Raw genomic sequence first — 25933 nt, 5'->3', positions numbered from 1 at the left:
GTAACCACGCGGTCTCGCACGCCCCTCGCCAGCACCCGCAACCAGCGCGGAGCCGCCGGACGCCCTCCCACGCCGCGGTGGGAGGCGTCGCGGAGGATGCTGGACGCAGGACGCCACGCCCCCACGAGGGGGGGCTGCTTCCTAGCCCCCCTTCAGAGGAGAGGAAAGGGGCGGGCACCATGTTACGTCATGCATTAAGCCCATCCTGGTTGGAGGAAGTTCAGAATCGACGTGGAAAGCGGGAAGGAGGCGGAGTCTAGTTTCCCGGGTGACCGGTTGCCCCGCGGTCGCCTGGTAACGCGTCGCGGTGGTGCTGGCTGCTGCCGCGCAGGCGGCACAGGCCGTGGAGGTCTGTGGGCCCGAGCCTAGGTCGATCGGGCTCTTTCTGTCTGGCCGGCAATGGCTGCCGCTGCAGCAGTGGTCTCGCCGTCGGGTTTGGAGGATGGGGTGTCTCGGTCGCGCGGCGAAGGGGCAGGGGAGGCGGTGGTGGAGCGCGGGCCGGGTGCGGCCTACCACATGTTCGTGGTGATGGAGGACTTGGTGGAGAAGCTGAAGCTGCTCCGCTACGAGGAGGAACTCCTCCGCAAGAGCAACCTGAAGCCCCCGTCCAGGTGGGTGCCGTCGCCCTGGAGCGCCCGGAGACCGCCTGGGCCCCGGGGACAGGCCTTCCTCGGTCTGGCTGGGAACACCAAGCGCCCATTAGTGAATCTCACCTCCGCTTCCCAGCCCGAGAAGGGCCCTCCACCCAAACTCGGCCCTGAGGGCCCTGGAGCTCCCGGAGCTTACACTTGGTAATTTTGTAGGGAAAGTAAAGTTTTGGAACTGCAGAGAGGACTGGAAGACAGCCTATCCATTTAAAGCACACACGCTTGCCACAAAATACAAACTATGTTATAAAGGTAATAAAAATACCCACTGTAGAAAACACAACAAAGTCTGATCGCTAGAGATGTAATCCGTTATCATAGTTTAGATCTGCTTTTACTTTATGTTTTCTTTTGCTAGATCTTGTCCCTTTAAACTGGCAATCATGGGTACCTAGTGCTCCTTGCTGAGGAGCACGATATGCATTTAGTAAACTTGTGAACTAATTACTATGGTAGACATCTGCCTTTACAGTAACGGTACCCTTAGAAACAAAAGTGGAAAAGACAAATCAAATGACAACTTTTGGAACTGTCCCTTTTATAGAACCTAAAGTCCTGTGCTTGTTCTAGTGGAAAAGGTTCCTAATATCCTGAAGTCAGTGCCATTAGTTGCTGAAGTTGTAATGGACAGCTAGCACTCTTCCTAATTACTGTAGCATAGTGATAGCCAGATAAATAAGTTTTATTTTATTACTTTTCTTCATTTTAATACTTACATTTGTTAATTTTATTCTGTAAAGCAATAGAGTACCTACTCTCAATGTCAACAGGCAAATCCATATAATTCTCTTTGATCTCATTCCTCTGCTTTCTTCTGATAACTTGAACTGAAAGACATGTAGGCTTTATGTGAACCATCCATATGGCTACGTTATAGTCTATAATAGTAAAAATGTTAGAGGGAATTCTAATTCAACTTGATCCAAGATAAAAATATTAGGATTGTAATTATTACTTAAAATGAGTTGATCATGATGATGGAGACAACCAACATTTTCAGTGTTAATCAAATTGAATTATTTTTCCAAGTGTGTTTGTCAAACTAAGAGAAAGTGGCCTTAAGGTTCTGTTCATTTCATCCTTGTACTATTTCCTCAGAGTTTGAGCAAGATACTTGAGTTATGGATTTGTGTGGAGATAATCCTATTCCAGTGGTTCTCAAAGTATGATCAGCAGGCCAGTAGCATCAGCATCCACTTGGAAATTTAGAAATTCCTCAGACCCTTGCCCAGGTTTATGTTTTCGGAAATTCTAGGGATGAGATCAGGAGTCTTGTGTTTAATCAAGCCCTCTGAATGATTCTGATGCACATTAATTTTGGAGAACCACTGTCCTAAGTCTCAGTACTTACAGTACCTATTCCTCTGTGTTTGAGAAGTACTAGTTGAAAAGGAAAAAATGAGTCATTGGTGGGTGGCTCTTTAAAAGTGTTTTAAGCTTACACTTGGAAGGACTTCATAAACGTTTTTTTCTTCCCAACTTTCTATTATCTTCCTGGACATTTACATTTGTGAAAAGGAAAAAGTTTGGAAAACATGACATATAAACTCTAGCCTTAAATACATTATAAACATAATAATGATAGCTACACAAAGAAAATAAAGCAAGATCTTTGACCAAACTGATTGGAATGTTGTTGCTTACAAGTTTTATTGCTGTCATGTTTTGGTATAAATCATACTGATCCTCATAGAAGTGTTTACATAGTAGAGTAAAGGGTTAGCAAAAGCCAACAAGTGTTTGTTAGACTGGGAATGTAACAGAAGGTCTTAATCCTGGCTGCATCCTAGGATCATCTAGGTAGGAAGCTTTTGAAATATACTAATACTGGGCTTGCATTTCCAGGAGCTGATTTTATCCATCTATGAGGGAAGTAGTATTGTGTGGCTATGTAGCAGTATTTTTAAGGGCCCCTCAGCTGAATTAAACATGCAGCCAAGATGAAAACTACTGTTTAACATAGCTGATAGGTTAGAAACAGTACAGATGCACAGTGGATAATTTTTAAGGTTCTTTTAAACTCTGAGATTCTCCTAGTTCCAATTTACCATTTTAGGGGATGGTCACTTATTATTAATCACTTAAGTGATTTTTGGCAAGTTTCACATGCTGTGTTTTCTAATATAGACTACCTTTCCTGAATGTAAAGTCTTTGATCTAATATTTTCTGTACAGTAGTAATTACTCTACTTCTGGTGGTTCAAAATTTTAATGTGAGTACTGTGGATTACTGCACTTCAAATAGTGATGTATTTTGATTTGAAGGCCAATGGGGGAGCAGATTCTTTGGCAATTTTGGACTTGGCCCCATTGGTTATTACAGATTTATTTGCATTTTTCACATACCCCTTCCCTCCCTTGTTTTGAAACAGACACTATTTTGCTCTGCCTACCAACCCTGGTGAACAGTTCTACATGTTTTGCACTTTTGCTGCTTGGTTGATTAACAAAACAGGACGTCCCTTTGAGCAGCCTCAAGAATATGATGACCCTAATGCAACAATATCTAGCATATTATCTGAGCTTCGGTCATTTGTAAGTGTAAACAGTCTTTTCTTTCTGCATGTTCTCAAGCTATAGATTGTAATATTGGTAATTCAGTAACAAATAATAGCCTTTCAGATGATTCCTCTGTGAATATGTAAATAATCTCTGAATTTGTTTACAAGTAAAACCTTCTCAGAATGGGTGATATTATAACATTAATACTACTTCTGAAAATGTTTAGTATATACTCTTTATAGCCCAAAGTAATAATCTTAGTCAGTCTAAAAGATAAATTTATATGTGGTTAGTTCTTTCTCTAAAACTATGATTAAAAACTACAAAGTTAAAACACAGTGTATTTTGAAAGAGAATTTGATTTATTAAACCATAATAGTTATAATTTTCATTTCTGGCTTTTCCTGAGGACAGGCAGTACGACACTTTTGGTACACATTACTAATTTTTGACAGGTGAATCACTGTGCCCTTCACATACTTGTTTAAACAATACTTGACCAAGCCACTAGTTTTACTGATTTTTTTTCCTCAATATGATCAATGATTTGTTCTGCTACTATGATGTAATTGGCTTTTAATTTGTTAGTTGTAACCATAAAATATCTTTATTTTCCTTCAGCTTTTTATGTATCAAGTCTTAAAAAGACTGAAGATATGGATTTGTAAGAAGCAATGTAATTAGTTACTTTAAATCATTTCAAAAATAGAAAAGTGATACTCATCTTCAGCAGTTTTTGCTTAAAATATTTTGACATTTAGAATATAACTAACAAATAATACCTACCCTGTTTATGTTTTGCTTTTCAGGGGAGAACTGCAGATTTTCCCCCTTCAAAGCTGAAGTCAGGTTATGGAGAACATGTATGCTATGTTCTTGATTGTTTAGCTGAAGAAGCATTAAAATATGTTGGTTTCACCTGGAAAAGGTAACTCTTACCCAACTTGGCAATATTAATTTTATGTGTGTAGCATTTTTCTCTAAGGTGCAGAGCTGTTTAATTGAATGAATAAGAATTGGGTCTTCAAAACAGAAAATACCACAGAAGATTTAAAAAAAGTCAGTATACCCAAAATTTGAATGTCTGCCTTCAAAATCACTTTTGAAGTAATGTTAGATATTATTGTGCCTTCCCTGTTCATTATGGAATTATTAAAGGTTTAACTGTAACTATATATTTTTGTCAATATAGGAGAAATTTATAAGTCTCTTTGTGCATATGTTTTTTTATACATATAACCATAGTATATGGATGGAGGTAACTGATAGCTACATACTTAAAGAAAAATGTAAATTAATGTGGTAATATAAATGGATTTTCCTCCTTTGCTTAGTAGTTGGACAAACATAATGTTGAAGAAACCACCTGACATTCTTCTATACATTGTTTGTTGTTTCTTTCTGTGACCAGGAAGCACTTTATATTTTTCTGATGATACTGTGTTTACCTTATGGTACTAAAATCATTTATTTATAGGCTTTCTTACTAGAAATCCTGTAGTCTTCATATGCACTCTATGGTATTAGCATAGCACTTGGTATAACATATGCTCAAGATGCGAGCATATAAATGAAGAAATAAAATCAGAAACTGTCAATTTATATAAGTTGTAATTTTAAAATATATAAATTTCATCTTTTGAAAATTAAGACTACTGATAGGTTAGAATGTGGAAGATACTATGCAAATCACCAAGCAGTGATTTTGGGATAAGAACTAACTTCTGTAGAAACAAGTATATATTATTCCCTGTTAATATGGTAATATATATTCAATTATATTCTTTTATGTAAATAATCTATTTATTCAGTACTGCTAAAAAATTTCCTTGATATAGATTACTGAGTTGAATCACATTAAATTACTGATATTCATCTACTTTTAAACTAAAACATGGCAATTTCATTCTCTTCAAACATTTCCATCTGGTACAATAAAGGAAATGACTACATAACCATAATGCTTTATTAGACTTTAAGAAAAGATAAGTTATAAGATATAGGCTGTGTTTGGCATTTTTTTTAATTACTAAATCTACAATCTTATGTATTCTAACTTCATCAGAAGCTGTTAGTATCTCAACCACTAGTCAGTTTGCATTTCCTTTGTTTCAACACACATCTGTGTGTTGTAACTTGGATAATTTGTAGGTACTGTATTTACATGGAGAAGAAAAGAGGGAAATTTTAAAAGTAATAAATGTTAGAGAATAAATTGCCTATATCATATAGAAATTACATATTTATAAGTGATTATTTTTATATCTGAAGATACTAAAAAAGTCCTAGAACATTTCTTTTGAGATAATTATCTAATTATAATAATGAAAAATTTAGAAATTTATCCTTTAAGAAGATTAATTTTGCTCACAATACTTTCCTTGCTTACTACTAAGTGTTAATTTTTATATTTTGCTAACATGACTAAGATACAGATTTTCAAAAAAAAGTTATCATAAATGAACCCAAGCATACTTGAATGTTTTTAATATGGGAAATACATGTCATTACAGAGAGTTGATTATTTAATACTTACTGTTAGGACCACTAATCAGATTATTGGAAATAAGAATCAAGGCCATTATCTATATAAAAATAAACTGCAGACCAATCAAAGATATAAATGTGAAAAATAAAACTATAGAAATACTAAAAGAACAAAGGGATATAGGGGATGTGTTTTGAGAGAGCTTTATATATGTATAATGTTTGATTTAGGAACTGTGCAAGAAAATATCACCAAATCTATCTCATTAGAACTGTAACAATATTTAGTAGCCAAAATTATAAGTAATAAAGTAAGGAAATAATTTATTTTCCTTAAGCAAAGGCTTAATATTCTTAATTTGCAAAAAGCCACAGAGCAAAGAGCATAAATGGGCATTGCACTAAAAAAGAAACACAAATTACCAATTAAACTATGCAAAGATGCTCAACCACTCTCATGCCAAAGAAATTCCATTAAGAAAAAGAATGAGATTTTTCTCACTTGGTTAAAATAGCAAAGAGTAAAGTGTAAATATCATCAGACAATGCATGAAAAAGAGATACCATCCTTCACTATTATTGGGAGTATAAATTAGGGTAACATTTTGGAAGCCAATATTTGGCAAGATCTACCAAAACAATAATGTACAATTTGTTGATTCAGCTATTCACTTGTGTAAATTTATTCTAAATAATATGCATAATACAAAGATGATCTGCCCAATATTATCTAGCAAAACCTATAAACATTCTCAATGGTTAGTCATTGGCTACCAGTTTAATTGTAGTACTGCTATTCTGTGGAATATAGTACAAGTGTGTTTAAAAAAAAAATGAGGAAGAGGGCTGGAGGCATGGCTCAGACAGTAGAGCACCTGCTTCACAAGCATGAAGCCTGAGTTCAAACACCAATACTGCAAAAAAAAAAAAGAGGCAGATGTATATGTAGTTAAGTTTGGTATATTGGTAAGGAATGTAGGTTAGGTAACACTATGCATAGTATCATCTCATTCTTGTAAATGTATTCTTTAAACTTGGAGATAAATATTTTTGCATTTCTACACAGAAAATATCAGGAAGAATACATGAAACATTTAGTGATTAAGGGAGAAGGACAAAATGGATAAGATCTGATGTAGAGGGGATCCTTAATATTTCCATTATACTTTTATAACTTCCTAAAATTTTTAAACTCTTATGTTAAGTCTTATTATTTTAGGCCATCATACCCAGTGGAAGAATTAGAAGAAGAAACTGTTCCAGAAGATGATGTAGAATTAACATTAAGTAAAGTGGATGAAGAATTTGTGGTATGTGTGTTGCTGGATTTCCTGATTCTTTTCCTCTTTGGGTTCCTTCCCTTCTCATAATTGTCTCAGACTTACATTTCCTTGGCTGCATTTTATTTCATTGTTTCTAGAAAAGAAAAGTTTATAAATACAGTGCCTAGTATCAGTCCTTTAGGCCTTTGGTTAAGCTAATGTTGGTGTTCTTTAATGAAATTTAGCAGAGATTCTTTAACTGTAAAGAATCTCTTATATGAGTAAATATTGTATTAACACCAAGATCAGTCAAGTTCTTGAATAGACCATGACTAGCTAAGAATTTAGAACAGAAGAGAATTTAGAATTAAGCTAAGCATGGTTAGTACACCCCTGTAATCCCAGTACTTGAGAGGTTGAGGCAGAAAGGTTGCAAGTTCAAGGCCAGCCTGGGCTATATAGTGAGACCCTTGTCTCAAAACAACAAAAACAAGACCTATAAACAAACACCAATAAAACAAGAATTTAGGATTAATACATTCTCATATGATTTCTAAGGAATTACTTTATGTTTCTCAAATTAGAGTGAATACTACAGGAATTTTTAAGTTTTAAAATCACATTATTTAAGTTGTTTGTAGCCTGTGTACCTTTTTTTTTTTTTTCATGTTTAACATCCTATCCATAGTGTGAAGCTAAATGATAAGTCTCTACAACAGATTAGGCTAGTAAGATGACAGAAACCAAAAAGCTTTTTCTTAAGATAATTCTTTCCAGAATTGGAAATGGGTTGCCTCTAGTGTTTTAGAAAGTATGCGTGTGATCTGAAACAGACATGGTGTAAAAACAATTTTATATAGTATTTTTCTGTCATGAATCAATTAAAGTTTTTAGACGATTTTTTAAAATTAATAGAAAATAAACATATTCTTTATTTCACCTTACATAAGTTAATATACACCAAAAAGTGTAAGTTGTTGAGTTATTTTATCATCAGATGCTAAAAAGTAACTATTAAATAAAGAGTATACCAAAATAGAATATTGTATGGCTATTGCAAGTTATTTAAAAACAAGTAGAGGAGGGAAGAGACAAGGGGATGGGATAAGAGGAGGGGAGAGGTGGAGAGGAGAGCATGGTGGCTAATACTAAAATATAGTAGGCAGAGATCGGGAGGTGTAATTTGAGGCCAGCCCAGTTAAAAAGTTAGTGAGCCCCATCTCAACAAAAAATCAAGGCATGATGGTACATGCCTGTCATCTCAGCTAAACAGGAGGCATAGTAGGAGGTTTGCCATTCAAGCTAAAACAGACAAGAAACCTGAGACCCTTCTTGAAAAGTAACTAAAAGCAAAAAGGGATGGAGGCATGTCTCAAATGGTCTAGTGACTGCCTAGCCAGTGCAAGCCCTGAATTCAAATCCTAGTACTGCCAAAAAAAAAAAAGTAGTGACATGGGGATGGTAACTTATACTATACTGTATTTTCCATTATAAAATTAACTGAGAAAATTTTTTGTCATTGTGAATATGTGGAAAAAGAAAAATATCTATGTTAACATTAGTTATAAATGGATAGAAGGATTATAGATTATTCTTTTCACTAGTTCTTGTATCTTCAAAATTTTTACCATTCTATCAGCTGTGTAAATGCACATTTTTAACCATATGGAAAAAAAGATGACTGATACTAACAGAAGGGAAAAGACTATTAAAAACTTAGTTGGTTTAAAAGATATATTTTTAATGTCATAAATTTAAAAATATATTCGTTCATTCTACGTGTATTTATTGAGCAACTGTTATATAGCAGCAGGCCTTTCACTCACTAGGTAAGCACTCTAACATTTGTTCATGCCCACAGCCCTGCTTTTTCTTTTTTTTAATAACTACTTAATAGTTATTCATAGTTTATAATTTCATTATAGATAACTCACCCTAGTTCAATAAAATTCAATCTTAAGAATGATATGTAACTCAAAAGTGCTAGTCAGGAGATGAAAAAAACCCTATTCTTCAGGGGGAAAATGAATCTATAAGGACAGAAACCATGTATAATTTCATTGTTATATTTCCAGCTTATTGTGCATGGCCTGATACATAGTAAGTTTTCATTAAATATATGACAAAATCTGTCAGCACATTGTTATGTAACTTTTAGAAATTAAAGCTAATTCTTTCTATAGGAATTCTTTAAAATTCAAAGCCACATTATTGGGTTTATGAATTTAGAGAAACAAGCTAGACAGCAGCCTCTTCACACATTTCTTCCAGCCACCAGGTAAAGACCTTCCACTATAGTAAGACCAAACTGAAGGAAGGCCTTCTTCCGAGGAGTTGCCTCTGAAGCTCTTTGTCCCATGTGTCATGTCTTGAAATTTTTTTTCCTTTCTTCCTGTTGTCCTCATATTAGATACTCTAAAGGATCTGGTTTTCAAATATAATTTCTTTACCTCCATTATAAAATAGTAGTTCAGTTTCCTCTTGGTAGTCAGGATGGATTATGCCAGCCAGCACAGTAACCCCAACTATTCCTTCCGCCCTTTTTTTTTTTTGGTAGTCTGGGGTTTGAACTCATGCTTGCTATGCAAGCATTCTAGTGCTTGAGCCTCTCCTCCAGCCCGTTTTGCTCTGGTTATTCTGGAGATAGAGTCTTACTTTTTGCCCATGTGAGCCTGGACCATAATTCTCCTGTTTTATGCTTCTCGCCATTGCTGGAATGACAGGTGTGTTCCACCACACCCAACTTTTTTTTCCTTTCAAAAAGTCTTGCAAACTTTTTTCACCAGCTGGCCTAGAACTTTGATCATCCTCCCAGTCTCAGCGTCCTGCATGGATTGGGATGACAGGTGCATGCCTCCATGGCCAGCTATTGGTTGAGATGGGGGTTTTGCAAATTCCTTGCCTGGGCTGACCTTGAACCACAGTCCTCTCTATCTCAGCCTCCCAAGCCAATCCAGCTAGGGTTAAAGGTATGAGCCACTGGCACCCATTGCCTGTTGATTCAGAAGTGTGAGAAGTCCAAAGTAGCCAGGTAGCAGTCTTAACATCTAATTTGTAAAGTCACCTTTGTTTCTCACATTCTTCCATTTGGAACCAAGATGTCTAAGCCAGCAGAGAATAAGGTCATAGGAACCAGGAGCAAAAATTTTACTAGTGGGCTACTAGGAGAAATGAGTGGTGCCATTCCCTTTTCTACCCCTTGGCTCCTGAACTACTGAATCCTGGCTATGGCATAAACAGTTCTACATTTTGGGCACTGGTTCATTCTAGTACTTACTATGAAAGCTTTTTGTTTATTAGTATTCAATCTAGTACAAGTATTTATTGATCACCTGTGTAAACAGCACTGTTAGGTTATTGTAAGAGCATTATAAACTTGTTTCTTCTCCCATGGGTATTAAGCCATTGACATTTTAATTATTTATTCAGGTTTTTAAGTAGAACAAACAGAATGCACTAAGCTGCTTTTCAAAAATGTGCCTCCATACTTCAGACTTAACATAAAAACAGATCAGTTTTGTCTCTATCTCTGTGCCCTAAGAAAAATAAATGTTACTTCTGTATATAGGATCTGCATTTATAGTGTTTCATATTTTACCCAAACTTTTTCAGTTCTCTAAGTTAGTTCACATATCTTACCTTAGAGGTTCTACTCCCAGAGTTTTTGAGTAGATTAGGGTAGAACCTTAGAATTTGCATTCTGACATGTTCCCAGGTGATATTGGTAACTGAGAATCTCAGAGCCACATTTTGAGAACCACTCACTGTCTTACATGTTTCTAAATGTACCATTGCAGCTTTGAATAATTCTCTATGTGGAAGTGTTTACCAGCTAACACTTGTTAGTTTTGCTGGTTTCTTTACAAGATCATGTGACTTGAGGAACCAAGCTCTACTGGCTTTATTCCCAGGTCCTTAAAATTAGGATATTCTTGTTCAATTTGTTTCATGTAGTATGTCTCTTAGCACCATTAAGACATTTAAAAAAAAAAAAGGGAAGCTCATAGAACCTGCTTCACAATTACTGTATATTAGAGAAGGAATTGCCTCTCAAAGGGTCACTTCCAGCCTGCACTGTCTACAACCATTTGGTCTACAGTTTGGAATCCATCTGAATTATCCTTTTAAAAAGACTTAAGGGCCATAGACCAACCAGTACTGATAACCACTACCTTATCAGGCTTGAGCACCCAAGAGATATAAAAAATATGTCAGAGGCATTAGTCCCTGGAACAATTGAGACTGTTTTGTGTCTGTCAGCCTTTGTTTTTGTCTGTTCCCGCCATGTTGCTAAAGATTTCCATAAACTCCCGCCACTATGTATTCCAGTTTTTATGTTTATCCATAATTTGCAGCATTGGCTCCTTTTCATCCACTCCCTTTTTTTTAATTCATTGACTGTGAAAAGATGGTACCATTAAAACTTCAAAGAACATATGAGCTGTTAATAATATTGTGCCCTACTTTATGCATATGTTTTAAATATGCTTTACTGAGTTAGTCTTTATATCACGCTTAGTATACCTAAGTATATTATGTATGTGAAAGCTGAAAATACATTTTTTAAGTTACAATATTTAAAAAATTGTTAATATTTTTATTCTTCTAAGGAAGAGGAGACAGATAATGAAGAAAACTTTATTGATCTCAACGTTTTAAAGGCTCAGACCTATCGCTTGGTAAGTTTCATTGACTATATACAACACCAACAAGCAGTCAGTGTGTGTATTCCCTAGAAATCTAAATGAGTGGAAATCATTGTCAGACATTATTTATATGTCATTTGAAAACTAGTTCTGAAAATTGTTTTCCTATATATAAAATGTTGCATGCAATTATAGCAAGTATAAAATCCAAAGGAGCAAGCAAGGCAGCTTCCCATTTGAACCATGGAAAAATTAACACAGTGTTGCTCTTGCGAACAGAAAATAATTCATTTTCCTGATGGCATTTTTAATTATGGAAAGACATAAATTATTTTATTTCAAGTTATTTTCCATTGAAATAGGTCAGGAATGAATGATCTTGTTTGTAGGAAAATACTTAAATTGCAATTCTTTGAAATAAATTACATTAAGACTGGTATATGGATAGGTAGGCAGACATTCCTTTAAGGCAGTTTTTTTGCTCTGTTTTAATTATGAAATCTATAAAAGAGTACAATATCAATGAGATTTCATATGTACCTATGGGATTTTTGTATTTTTTCTGTATGTATATTGTATTTAAATAAAGTACATGCTTATGTACTCTCAAAAAAGTACATATGTAATATAGTCTTATTTGCCTTTTATTTAAGTTTTCTCATCTGAATCCTCAAGTTTGGACCTGATTTTGGTTTTACGTCAAGGTAATTTCCTTGGCCTACTCTAAGATGATCTCTTTATGCCCCTTATTACCTTTGTATTGCTAGTTTTTATTAGTTGTTATTAATGATATGTTTGTGTATATCCATTGCCTATCTCAAGATGGAATATACAATTGTGGTTAAGTTGCCAGATGTACAACTTGACTTTAGTACTTACTAGGATTCTAACCTTGGGCAAGTTTCCAAACTTCTTGTGTTTCATCTTCTTTATCTGTAAAATGAAAATATTTACCTTTTCATGAGATTTGTAAACCTTAAAAAAGTATTTCATGTAAACCATTATAACAATATCTGTCATATAGAAAGTGGTGGCAAAAACGAAATCCTTTGTCTTTTCCCCATATTCCTGCTCTCCAATCTGGTTTGTAAGTTCCGTCATAATGAGGATAATAACTGTCCTTTTCTATGTTCCTCTTGGTGTAAACACAAGGTACTGAATAAAAATTCTGAAAGTAATGAAGATTTTTTAATTGATCAATTAAAAATTATATGAAAATAATATTAACATGTATCCAAACAAATAAACAACAGATGTAACAGTATCTTACATTTGCTTATCATTTTCATTTTCTTTGTTGGGCATGGTTATATATCTGTTATCCCAGCTACTCAGGAGGTGGAAGCACGATTGTGGTTTGAGGCCAGCCTGGACAAAGTTAGTGAAACCCTATCTCAGAAACAAGATATAAACAAAAGTGCAGAAGGCACAATTCAGCTGGTAGCATGCCAAGTATGAAGCCCTGGGTTTAATCTCCAGAACCACAAAACAACTATAACAAAGCACTTCCTTTTCTTGACCTTGTGAAATACTTGGGTAAATGCTATTATCACCTTTTTATAAATTTAAATACTAAGATTCATATGTTTGGGGCACTTTAATTGTTTAAAAAGCTAATAAGTTCTAGTATCTGAATTTGGACTATTTCTCCAAACTCCAAGATATCCATATTTATGCTAAAAAAAAACCTGTCATTTGTGTTGATTTTTCTATTAATGGTGTAAACAGGTCTGTGAAGGCTGGGGATTCCATCTGGACAAGGTAGCTTGGGTATTGGGAAGAAGGCAAGTAATTCAAGTTGCATCTACCACTATATCCGAATCCCTATTGCTACTAATTTCAATTTGTCATCTCAATTAAGATATATTAGGAAAAGTTTTCTTCATATATGTGCCTTTATAGATATTCTAAGTATTAGATTCTATGGAAAAAATTACATAATGTATATCCTTTAGAGTTAAAATTATGTTTGTTATATTTTCACAAGAGGAAGAAACCTGAACACCAGGTGTTGGTGGATGGTCAACCATGAAGTACTAATGAGATGAAAACCCTTTCATATTTTAAAAAAGCTGGCAGGCTTATACTAAAGCCATCTGCCTGAGACAGCTGTGTCTCACTCCAGCTTATGATGGCTCAGGCTGTTCTTCTCCAAGACAGAATTGCTAGATGAGTTAGTTAGATTTAAGATTTTATGTTTCATGCAGCAGGAGGACTCAAAAAACAGAAGAAATTCCATTTTAGTGAACTTGAGCATGATGAATTCTTCACTAATACAAGAACAATATATACATACTGCTGAGAGAACTGATACAAGCCCAATAATGTATGGATTGCAGTTAGCCTTCGCTGCGCAGGGCTTTAAGATAGATGCTTCTATAGTCATGCCCTGTCCTCACTCTGTTTTGCTTTTCATTGACCCTGGCATTGTATTAATTGTCTCAACCACTAGAATACAAAATGTTCTAGAGCAGTAGTTTTTTAACTGCCTTTTTTCCTGTACCTGGTGTATATAAGTTACTCAGTTACTCATCAATATTTGAATGAATACATGCCTGATTATATGTTATATTTGTAATTTCATAGGCAAGGTATAGTTTAATCTTCATAAAGAAAGAACTTTTCAATAATAATTGCTGTTTCTGTGTACCATATAAGATATGTAGGGAGAAACCTATGTATATTCCTTTGTTTCTTTCATTAAATTAAGTGAAGTCTAGACCCTGAAAAGTATTCTTAAAATGTCATGATAATTCCAGGAGTTGGACAAATGTCAGCATTTTCCTCATGAAAAATGATAAGGTTCATTCTATGGATGATTAATGCTTGCAATGATGAAATTGATTTGTTTTGCAAGTAGATGATTTCCAGAACATTTATTTACTTTGAGATTTAAGAAATATGTTTAAAGCCACTCTTATTATGTGAGCTTCCCCTATAATTTCCTTACCCCCAATTATGACTTTGCCAAGCATAATACTTTTCAAGAAACAACTGCAATTAATAAGGGATTGCATTATATTCCAAAATATCATCTGTAGGTTAATTATTTAAATTTTGAGATATTCTTTCCTAGAAGGAAATATTATGAATAGATAATAAGGGTAGCCCACAAAGTTCTACATTCTCCATATCTCTAAGTTCTTTTGAAATCTAAAATTTAGCAAAAGTCACCCTGAGAATGACCCCGGGGAAGACAGTGGTGCTGTATTAAAACTCTTAACAGTTGGGCAAGACCTGTAGAAGGTTCAGGGCTGTGGGTGGGTGGAAGTAGGGAAGGAGGCTCTGGTGACAAGGTATTAGTGAGGCGTCTGGTTGTTTCTATTTCTATGCCAAGTATGTCAGTTGAGGGAACTGCCTGCACATTGGTGGAGGCTATGCTGTACTAGTGGTTTTTGTCTTTCCCCTCTCCTTTGTAGCTCTCAACAAAATCACAGCAACAGTATTCTGGCATCATAATGCAGATGTGTCACTCTCCTCCCCCAGTGAAAAAAGATGAGAGAGAGCTATGTGCCTCTCTAAATTCTATTTTTAAATGTCCATCTCTTCATTTCAAAACATTTTTTTCAAATATGCCATAGATACTATTCTTCCTTGAGATGCTAAATTTGAGGTTTTAGAAACCAAATCCTGAGTTACACAGTATAATAAAACCAAGTATCTCAAAAGGCTTAAACACAATTGGTTTTTAATTACTTAGCAAAAAAACTCATTGTACCAAGAATGAGAGACTTTTTAGCTTAAAAAGCAAAAACTGAAAGGAAGTAAAAATATGGACTTAGAATAAAAACTTCGTTTTAGTTTCAAAGTCATTCTAGGCAAGGCTGCAATATTGTAATCAAAGAAGAGAGGAAGATGGATCTGCTTTAATTAATACCATCTTAAATACTTCAAATTTTCTTCATTTTACACATGATTTACACCTTCCTTCTGGACAAAACATCCTTTTTGAATGATGCAGGGGGAAAAAAAACTTTACAACATAGCTTTCCTTATAGACTACCATTATTCTGATTCTTGCTTCAGGAAAATATTTTTCCTTCTTTCCTAAAACATTTGAATGGAAGGCATCTTGTGCATGATGAGAGAAGTCTATGGTTGGTATTTCATAAGAGAAATTATTAAAAAGCCCCACATTTGAGTGTGATGGAATACTTTGTGACTGAATAAATGCTTTTATTTCTCTGGTAACTAACTTGCTCCAGCTCCTCCAGTTTTTACCTGAAGGTACATAGGAAATGGCTAGAGAAAAAAGCTGGGCTTCTCACTGCTTAGAGGAGATTCAAAAGGCAGATCTTTGTGGGTGTAAAGGACAGAGTTTTGCTTGATCTTTAGTGTAGAGTTTGAATGTACACTTGAAACAAGAGAGATCCTTATTTCCATCTTGGTTTCATTGTAGGTTTAGCAAGGAAAAGAAGGCAAGGGCTTTTTAAGGTCCCTTCTAAACCTGAGTCCAGAACTTCAAGATACATGTCATAAGTACAATCCTGATTGTCACTAGCCATATAACCATAGCAAGTTAATTAACCTCTCTGTGACTGCTTGTTTATCTGTAATGTAAGAACACAAGTAATTCTTCCCAGGCTTGTTTTGGGGTTAATACAACGTAATTAGTGACCACACTTGGTCTTGTACTGGCATAGAGTATGCATTTGATATATTTCTTATTTTGTACAATTTTTCACCTTTCCTAGAGGTTGGAATTAGTTACTGATCATCCTTTATGTGCATTAGGAGAACAGAAACAGCATTAATCCTTCAATACAAGTAAGTCCTTAGATTGCCATGAGTATTTTTGTGTAAGAAGCTTACATAGGATACAGGTTATCAAGAAGCTTGCATTTCAGTGTAAATTAGGAAGTCCTGGTGATGCCATAGCTTTATTTTCATAGTCTGTCATGTGGATTATTACTGAAGGGCCACTAGCCCAAATTTTCTGTTGTACAGTTTCTCCTCAGAAATGACTAAGAAGAATCTGATAAAAAGTAATCTTTTTTTTCATTTATCATCTGAGAGCTGTCATTCTGTAAATGGTTAGGTTACATTTCCTGAATCAGCACTAATAGCAAATATTTATTACCTAATGCAGTATATTGGATAGATATTCAGAATATAAGCATGGCTTTAGTTGTCTATGACCCTATATTTCTTAAATTTACCCCATCCACTCTTCATCCCCAGTAAGGGTTACTGCTTTGATTATCTGACTGATTCATTCTCATCAAGGACTTCTAGGTCATCACCAAGACCTAGAAATGATGCCATTAGGTCTTGCATTCATCTCTTCAGCTATCTTTCTATCCATCACCCTTCTGGACTAGATCAAAGAAATGTCCTAAATGGTATTCCTTCCTCATTCTTTTTCAAAATATTTTCACCCTGGTCCTCTATCCAAAACATGACTTCTACAAGCCATTCTAAATTCAATAATTTTTAAGGTTTTTTGCCTAATGAACTTGTACTGTACAGGTAAGTCCATGTACATAGATTATAAAACAATATAATTGTGGTCATGCTTTCTTTTAGCAATTTGACAATTGTCTACATAGCCAACTTTGTTTTCTTCCACACTCTTTAACTCCAGTTAAATGAGTCCTCTCCTAGACTTTTAAAGATCTTGTGAGCATATCTCCCTTCTCTTATCATTTGCCTTTTATCTAAAGTACCCTTCACCCTCTCTACCTGAGTCTTAAATGTTCAAGGTTCAGCTCAGATTCTGCCTCCTCAGTGACTCCATCCCTTATTACTCCAACCCTATTGAATTCTATGACCCACAAACCAATACCCATAAATCTTGATGAAACCTAAGTAGAATGTTTTTTTGCGTGAGGATTTTTTGCCATTCACTGTTCCTGGACTAGAACAGTGTGTGGCACTAGTAGACACTAAATAAATATTTATTGGATGAACAAATGACTTAATTTTACCATGCTCATAACTCTGCTTCTCTGGCCTGGAGGACAAAAATTCATATTCCTTAACCCAAATCTTAAGCCGTTTCACAGTGTATGTAATGGGGAGTTGGAATTTGGAGTTTGAGTTCAGGGCCTCACACTCTACCATTTGAGCCACTCTGACAGCCCCTTTTTGTGTTGGTCTTACTTTTTGAGATAAGTTCTCCCTTTTTTTTTTTTTTTTTTTGTGGCCTGGACTGGCCTCAAACTGTGATCCTCCTGATCTCTGCCTCCTAAGTAGCTGGGATTGCAGCTGTGAGCCACTGGTGATTCTTTGCTCCCCAGTATTCCTCTTTCTTACTCTTATTCATTTCTTACTCGTTTCTTCATTGTGATTTTCATAAGCTGTGTTCATTCTTTCTTTAGTATTTTGGCTTATACTATTTCCTCACTGTAAACACTTAGTTTTTCTCTTTTCTACCTTTCTACATCTCATACAGCTTCATATGACTAAATTAAAATCTCACATTGCGCTGAAATATATTTGTCTCATTCAAAACCTTATGCATTTAGACCACATATAACAGCTAGCTTTTGAAAATTAATCAAACATTTTCACCAGCTTGCTAAAAATTTTTACTCTTTTAAAAAGTGAAGTATGTTCCTTGTTTTTTTTTAATGAAAGCACAAAGAAAAAAATGTGAAAATATCTCCAAATCTCCACATGTAGACATAACCATTGTATCCCTTTATTCTGAAAGCACAAAGAAAAAAATGTGAAAATATCTCCAAATCTCCACATGTAGACATAACCATTGTATCCCTTTATTCCTAATTATCCTCACATTGTATAAGGCACTCACATTTTGGATCCTGTATTAAGGCTGTATGGAATTGTTTTGTAAGTCTGAAAAAAATATAATTCATGAAATAGAATAATGAATTTGTTCAGAGTCCATGCAATAATCCAGATATATGGTGATATTAGTACATGAAAAATTCATATCAATGAAGATTACTAAACTATTCAATTAAATGTTGGTGAGATAATAGGCCATCCATTTGGAGAAAAAATAGATTCTTCCCTCATGCCAAGTAAACACCACATGGATCAACAATTTTAAAAAATAAGGCACAAAGATAAAATACAACATGAATGACAAGTGTTATACTCATGGGTAGAATTAGGCATAATAATGCATGTCAAGACAACAAAAAACAGAACAAAAATACTGATAAATTTGCATAAAAATTGAAACTACATTATCGATTATTGAGGTGGAAAACATCATAAAAGGACAAGTGATAAACTGGAGAAAGTATTGCAATCTGTATGACACACAGTTAATAGAGCATGTATGGTAAGGTGTTTTGGAGCTTGTGTTCTTGAACAACACTGCTAGAACCTGCCACTTACTAGTAACATTGAAAAAATTACCTAGCTGCCCTATACCTCAAGTTCCTTACTTTTTAAAATGAGAATAAGACTTTCCATGGTACTATTATTGGGCATGTAGCCCATGTATGAAACCATCTACTACATTTGGTATCTAATAATAATATCAATAATAACTGCTCAAATGTATTGGGAGCTTACTATATGCCATGTACTGTGCAAATCTTTTAAATACATTATCTCATTTAATCCCCAGGAAACTTTCCAGTGGGAAAAATTCTATTATTTTCCTCATTTTATAGCTAGGGACTCTGAGATTTAGAGGCTAAATAACTTGACCAACTGCTAGTGATAGAGGTGGGATTCAATGGAATTCCAGATCCACCTTCTGTATATTCATACCATTACTATTGTGACTCTTAAGACAACTTCATCCCCTTTTTGTAGAGTCTTGGATTATTTAATATTGATAGTTTCTTGTATTTTCAAGTTCATCTCAGTAGGTATATGACTTGAGCTCTTCAAATCAGTTTGGGTACATATATCCATAAGATTGTCATATTTGTATATGCATATACATATATGTTTATATAACATTCATGTATATACAAAATATAGTCGCTCTTTAGATTTTTAATTATTTATTAATGGTACCTGGAAGTAGGGGTGATTACTAACTGGAGCAAGACTCTGAGAAGACTATTAACATTGCATGTTTGATCCTCGAATTGACTGATCATGTGCCCCAATATTTGAGCCAAAAGTTACTTTATGGGATAATTCAGACTATTATCCTTAGTTTTGCCTTTGACAGTCTCAGGATCAGTTCTCATTCTCATTTCAACTATTTTTTCTTCTACCTACAACCAAATTTTACTCCTATTAACTGGCGTGAAATGCTTCCCAGTAGGCTATAAATTCTTTGTAGGCAAGGATTAAATCCTTTTATCTTTCCAATCCAAACACAATACTTGGATTCTTACCTTGAATGTTGTAGGAGCTCACAAATAACCCATTGGTTAAATCAATTAATTTAAATGAAACTACTAGATACCTTGTGTCTCATTGAGCTTCCGATTATCTCTTCCACAGCAGTAACTGGAAAATGTAATTTCCCAAGAGCTGTGCTTGATCTTAGTTAATGTTTCAGAGAAGGACTTTGTCAAGATAATATAAACATTTGATCAAATGAAAACAGAAGTTTATTTCTATTTTAGTAAGATCCCCACATAAAATACCATTGTTAAATGGAGAACCAATTGAGAAGGGAAGTTTTTTCTCAAAGTGTTATAAACAAGGAAAGTACAGTTTTAAAATACTTCATGTATGCCTTGTATATAGAGCGTGGTCAGTTAATGTTACTAGGCAATAAGAAATTTTGTGTGAGGAATGAGGTTCAAATACATGTATAAACGTAGAAGTAGAAAGAGACAGTACAGTTTGAATAAGTTAATGCTGCTTTAACAAGCCTAATATTTTCTTTTTGCCCTTTCTTCATTTAGTAACTAGGCCATTTCCCCAGCATATTAAATATGGCCTATGCATGAGTAAAACTTTTTCAGCCCTACGTTAACTCATTTTAGGACATTGAAAGTAGGAGTTAGTAAATCATTGCTAAAGAGAACCAAGTAATAAGCTAGTAAGGGCAAATGCAACTTACTAAAGGGTCCAACATTAAAACTAATAGCTTATGCATCTGGCTATCCTAAACTGGTGTTTGACCTTCGTGCACCCTACTGTACTAAAAGATTCTGGGTCTTATTCAAAAGGGCCATCACAAACACATTTGCCTCTGTGAAAATTAGAGAAAGATGCCCTTTCTTGAGTAACAACAAAAATGAGCATATTATTCACAACTGGAATAATCCTATGTCCAGACCTGAAGAAAGTATGACTGTGGATGGGTGTCCTTCTGGCCTCATTTTGCCCTTTTGTAGAAGGAAGTGTGGTAATAATGGAATTAAAATTGGGCAGCATTTGCTCTGGGATTTAATCAACAACATCTAGCTTCAATTGACCTAAATGGTGGCTCTACAAATCAAACAGCCCAGGACAAGTATCCTGGTGTGCCAGTGAGTGTACACGTGCCTGTCTCTTCCAAATGTGTACATGTTATGGGTGCCTATGCATATTTATATGACAGAGAAACTTTCGTAATGCTTTAAGTTTCAACAGGGAAACCCAGTATCTCCTTTCTAGCCATGACACATATTCTCACAGAACTTCATGCATCTACCTTATGAATACCTCCCTCCCCAGGTATGGTGTTCTTGTGCTACCTTGAATTCAGTTTATACATGTATACTATACAGCTTTCTATTAAGTACTCAAAACAATTCAGTTCAGTATTTAAATGAGCACTTTGATGTCTCAAATAGAATCTTAAGCTTTTTCAACTTGCATTTTCCATATTTTACTTAAATTAATGTACTTTTTTGTACTTCAGGGCTTTCTAAATAGAATGTAGCTGAATAAATGCACACTGCATATTATAAAGTATAAGTGCACGCATTAGTGAGGCTAGAAATAGCCTCCTGAATTTCTGAATACAAAGAAATACATGCTTAAGGCTCTTAGCCTATTCAGGACTTGCTTCTTGTGAACTAGAAGGAAGAAGAGACTTTCCTATGTCATCAGAGCCCCAGAATCTCAGGAGTGAGTTCAAAGTCACTAAAGATCTCAAGCTCCCACAAAAATGCAATCCCAAAATAAGGTAATCTATGTGTGAAAAGACTAATCTAGCTCATTTAAGAAATTCTTTTAGTGACGAACTCACATTGAGAATGTAATTTCACTATAATGTTTGTATCAACTTTTTATTTTATGTTTAGTCTTTTATTTTTTAATTTTGTATTGCAAAGCATTTCAAACATAGCAAAATTAAAATAAGATAATGAACATGTATACCACTGCCTGACTTTAAGTTATTAATATTTTATCAGTCATGTTTTATCTAAAGTCACCCCTTTTTCTCTGCCCCAAAGTATATTAAAGTAAATTTCTGACATGTCAGTTTGTCTATAAGTTCTCATCATTTGTTTCTAACTTTTAAGGAATTTTATAGCTGTTATGACATATCATACCTATAAAATTGAGAATAATTTCCTAATATCCAGTACCCTCCCATGTTCACATTTCCCTAATTGTCTCAAAAATATCTTTTTACAGATTATTTGTTAAATAGACTTCATATAAAGTTCATATATTGTATTTGGCTGCTTAGATCTCTTGGCTCTCTTAATTATGTATAAATATTTATGTATGTTTCTTTAGATTTACTTTTAATTTATCAAGGAAGCTTAAAGGGCAAAATTGATACCAAAGCTAATGCCTTAGGCTTTATCTTTAAATCATTAATTTGTATATTCTCTATATTTTCTGACCCATACATATTTAATGCTAAAATGTGAAAGCTGAGAAAGATGGAGGAGATCTCCAGGAGATTTTGAATCATAAATCCTTTTGTGATTCAGAAATAGTCCCGGATAGATTTTTTTTGTACTGAAGGACAGAAACCAAATGAAGAAATTTGGCCCCTACCCTGTTTGAGTTCAGTTATGTCTATATTAAATCACATTTTTAAGACATACTATACTTTGACCTAACCAAAATAACACTTTAAATATGAATATAAAATTTGTAAATATGAGCCCTTCTGATACTGTATCTTTTTTGCCTTTCAATTTTGAGTTTGTGTTTCTGTATAATAATTTCAAACTAAGCAATATTTTCCTACCAAATATGAGTGTTTGTATTTTTCTGTTACCAGTTAACGTACCTAAAAATAGCTTATCCATTTGATAGTTATCTCAAAAGCATTGTCCTTTGCAAAATAATTGAATCATATACTTTCGTCTTTTTGTATACTTATTTATCAGGTTATTGAGTTACATTCTTTCAACATGGGTAAGAAGACAGAAAAGAATTTCTGCTGCCACTACAATTTTAACACTACCATCCTTGATTTAAATTGTGCAGTACTGCTAAAATGCCTCAAGATTTTACCATTTCTTTTTATAAACTCTCAATCTTGTGATATCTTTCCTTTCTTAGGACATGAACGAATCTGCCAAACAAGAAGATATTTTGGAATCCACAACAGATGCTGCAGAATGGAGTCTAGAAGTTGAACGTGTACTGCCACAACTGAAAGTCACGATTAGGACTGACAATAAGGTATCAAAGAGAGAACACATTTTGTTCAAAAAAACATTTATAAAGCACTTTCTCCTAATATAAACTGAAGAAAGGCAATGGGATTCTGTTAACAGCATTTTGTCTTAGTATGGATTCAACAAATTATTGAATGTAATAATGTAATATTGTCCAAAAAAGCAAAGAATGATTTGGAACACATGATGTTTTACTGGGATTAAGGGTATTCTCTCAATTCCTTTAAGGTATTTTCTTGTAAATCATATTTTGTTGAGGAAAATAGGAATTTCGTGACTATACCAACAGATTAGAGTTAGGCGTGGAACTTTGCTAGATTACAAAATTTGTTGCAAACTAGTATTATATTAGATAATCTGTTCAACACTATTCTGTACTCAAGGTCAAGAAAACAATCAAGAAGTATATATATATGTAAATGGAAAAATGATACCTGTTGAAACTATTCCAGGAATTAGGGGAAGGGAGAATAAAGGAGAATGGTGGAGGGGGTGCATTCAAGTACGATAAATTTGATATATAGAGTAAGAACTTTTGTAAATGCCACAACATACTCCTACCCAAGCACAACCATTAAAAAAAGAAGTCATATGTAATAACACTCCGGGATTAGACCAAACAATGTAGCTACTGTATCAAATTTCTGCCTTTTTTTAAACCTGTAATTTTATAAGTAATGACTTCAGGGCAACCAAATAGATGAGTTAGAGTGCTTTTCTCATTGCCAGTCTAATAACTTCTGCAAAAAAGACTAAAGAGAATCTAGATAAAAAGAATCTAGATAAAGAAATCTAGACATAAACCCCCAGAATCATGAAACAAGCCTCTAGGGGCAGCTCATCACTGCGGTCCTGTGTCTGCCTCAAAAGTAGTCCTACAAAGATTACTGTTTCAGAGTGTTTTGAAGCTAATTCATCCTTAGAACATCCCAGAGCCCATAATAAGTAGCTTAGACTCCTAGAAACCTGCGAATAGGGTTGGGTAAAAAAGGTCTTACTAGACAATGAAGAGCTATGGAAAAAACTCTATCGAAGGTAGAAGATTCCTGCAGCCATGTGTTCAGCCAGTCACTGTGGAGGATAGCTGTTCTATGACCATATCAGAGGTGAATGCTTTTTTTGTATATGTTATGTATAAATTTCTGTTCATTGAAGAAGAATTTCTTCACTGATTAGATCTCTGACTAGAAGTCTTAATTTGTAAAAAAAAAAAAATGTGATTCTTGTTTGCAAAATGTAATTTCTGATTCTTTGGTTTTGTCAGCAAATTCACTTCATAAAATTAAAAATCACTATTATTGTGATTTTAGTTAGAACATGTTAAAATAATTGTGTAGTTGGAAACAATGTAATCTCAGAAGGAAGCAAATTTAATTTGTTTGCTCTCAAGCTAAATAAACTTTTGAAGTCAAGCATCTCATTTAGAACCTAATAATTTTTTTAAACAGTCATTGATTTTCATGTAATAGAAATAATAAAAGACAAAGAATATAAATGTAGCTGATAACACAATACTGTTTACAAAACTAAGTACAGGTCAAATTCTAGAATAGACCAATATCAAATAATCAAAATCCTGGGTTTGTGGAGAATAACTGTTCTCCTGATTTAGGGAAGAATTAACCAGTTGAAAATTGGACTGTTACTACTTGCCATGCTATCAGTGTTAATCTTATGATTAATTTTACAATTAAGTGTATGGGTACTAATCAAAAATAGCAAGAAAACTTCTCCTTTTTCAGTATTTTTTAGAATATCTGGATGTTGTTTTGAATTTAGATTTTTATGGTTAAAACATACTGACCTGAAGTCATACTTAATTGCTTTGTCACAATTCTTCTGTAGGTTATTTGGTCTTTGTGTCCAGTTATTTCACAAACTTTTTCCTCTAAGTTTTTCAAATAGGAAAGGCAGTGTTAGGGTTAATTCTTTATTCAGCTTACTTAAGAAAAATAAAATTATACATTGGTTTGAGAAAATAAGGGGCTAGTGAATAGAGAACTGTTTCTTATTTCTTAAAAATAAATGTAAAATAATCTGGTTATGTATGAGTTTTCTTTTCACAGACCCAATGTCTTCCTTCATCAGAGATCAGATGTAGCATTATGGTACATTCCTTTTTTCCTTGACTCCTCACTCTGTCAAAACCACAATCTCTCCTTGACTTTTGGCCATCACAATAAGCTTTCTCTCAACCCAGGCTACTTAGGACATTTAGAGATTTTAAGTTCTTATTTAAAGGGAAAAAAGAAATTAAAGGTCGATATTGGTCACCATTGGATTTATTTTTGAATAGCTTAGAGATTGTGAGAGATACATAATAAAGGGCCATATTATTCAAATGCATTATAAATTTCTTTAAAATTGTCTTATATTAGTATTTAATATTCTATATTCTATATTTATTTGGGACTGATCAAATATTTGTTTCGCTTTTTTCTTTCACAAGCTCAATTTATTCCTTATGCTTTCTACCAGGGAATTACAAAAATAAGAAATCTCCTTGTTTATTCTTTTTATATATTAATATATATGCTGTTTAATTTATTTTTATTATTGTGCTGGGTGAGGATACATTGTGGCATTTACAAAAGTTCTTACAGTATATCAAATGTATCATACTTGAATTCACCCCCTCCACCATTTTCCTTTATCCTTCTTTTCCCCCATTCCTGGAATGAGATCCTATTAGATGCCAATATTCTATTTTGTATCCTCTCCATAATGTTATAATCAGGTTTTTATTGCTAAACTAGCTTATCCTTTTTGTCTGGCACCACTTGCTACTGTTGCTAGTTTTCAAAGAATGCAAACTAATTTTAATATTAGCTTAGACAAAATAGAATTAGGAAAATGAATATGTTGCCAAAAATGCAAATAATATGCTGCACAACTGAAGATAAAGGATTTTTGTTACATGCTGATTT

The 25933-nt window shown here is 34.2% G+C and overlaps 1 protein-coding gene across 1 annotated transcript in view; it reads left to right on the top strand.

Moving 5' to 3' along the window:
- The first annotated feature begins 263 nt into the window (after positions 1-263).
- Ift57 (intraflagellar transport 57) overlaps positions 264-25933 on the top strand; it is a 63862-nt gene continuing 38192 nt past the window's right edge. Inside the window, exons 1-6 of the mRNA XM_020170962.2 lie at positions 264-611; positions 3020-3182; positions 3959-4077; positions 6856-6946; positions 11509-11577; positions 22888-23010. Of these exons, the coding sequence (XP_020026551.1) occupies positions 400-611; positions 3020-3182; positions 3959-4077; positions 6856-6946; positions 11509-11577; positions 22888-23010 (777 nt within the window). The 5' untranslated portion in view covers positions 264-399. The remainder of the gene's footprint in view (positions 612-3019; positions 3183-3958; positions 4078-6855; positions 6947-11508; positions 11578-22887; positions 23011-25933) is intronic.

The sequence above is a fragment of the Castor canadensis genome, chromosome 5 (genome assembly GCF_047511655.1).
Source record: "Castor canadensis chromosome 5, mCasCan1.hap1v2, whole genome shotgun sequence".
Classification (NCBI taxonomy): domain Eukaryota; kingdom Metazoa; phylum Chordata; class Mammalia; order Rodentia; family Castoridae; genus Castor; species Castor canadensis.
This window is presented reverse-complemented; position numbering and strand designations above follow the sequence as displayed.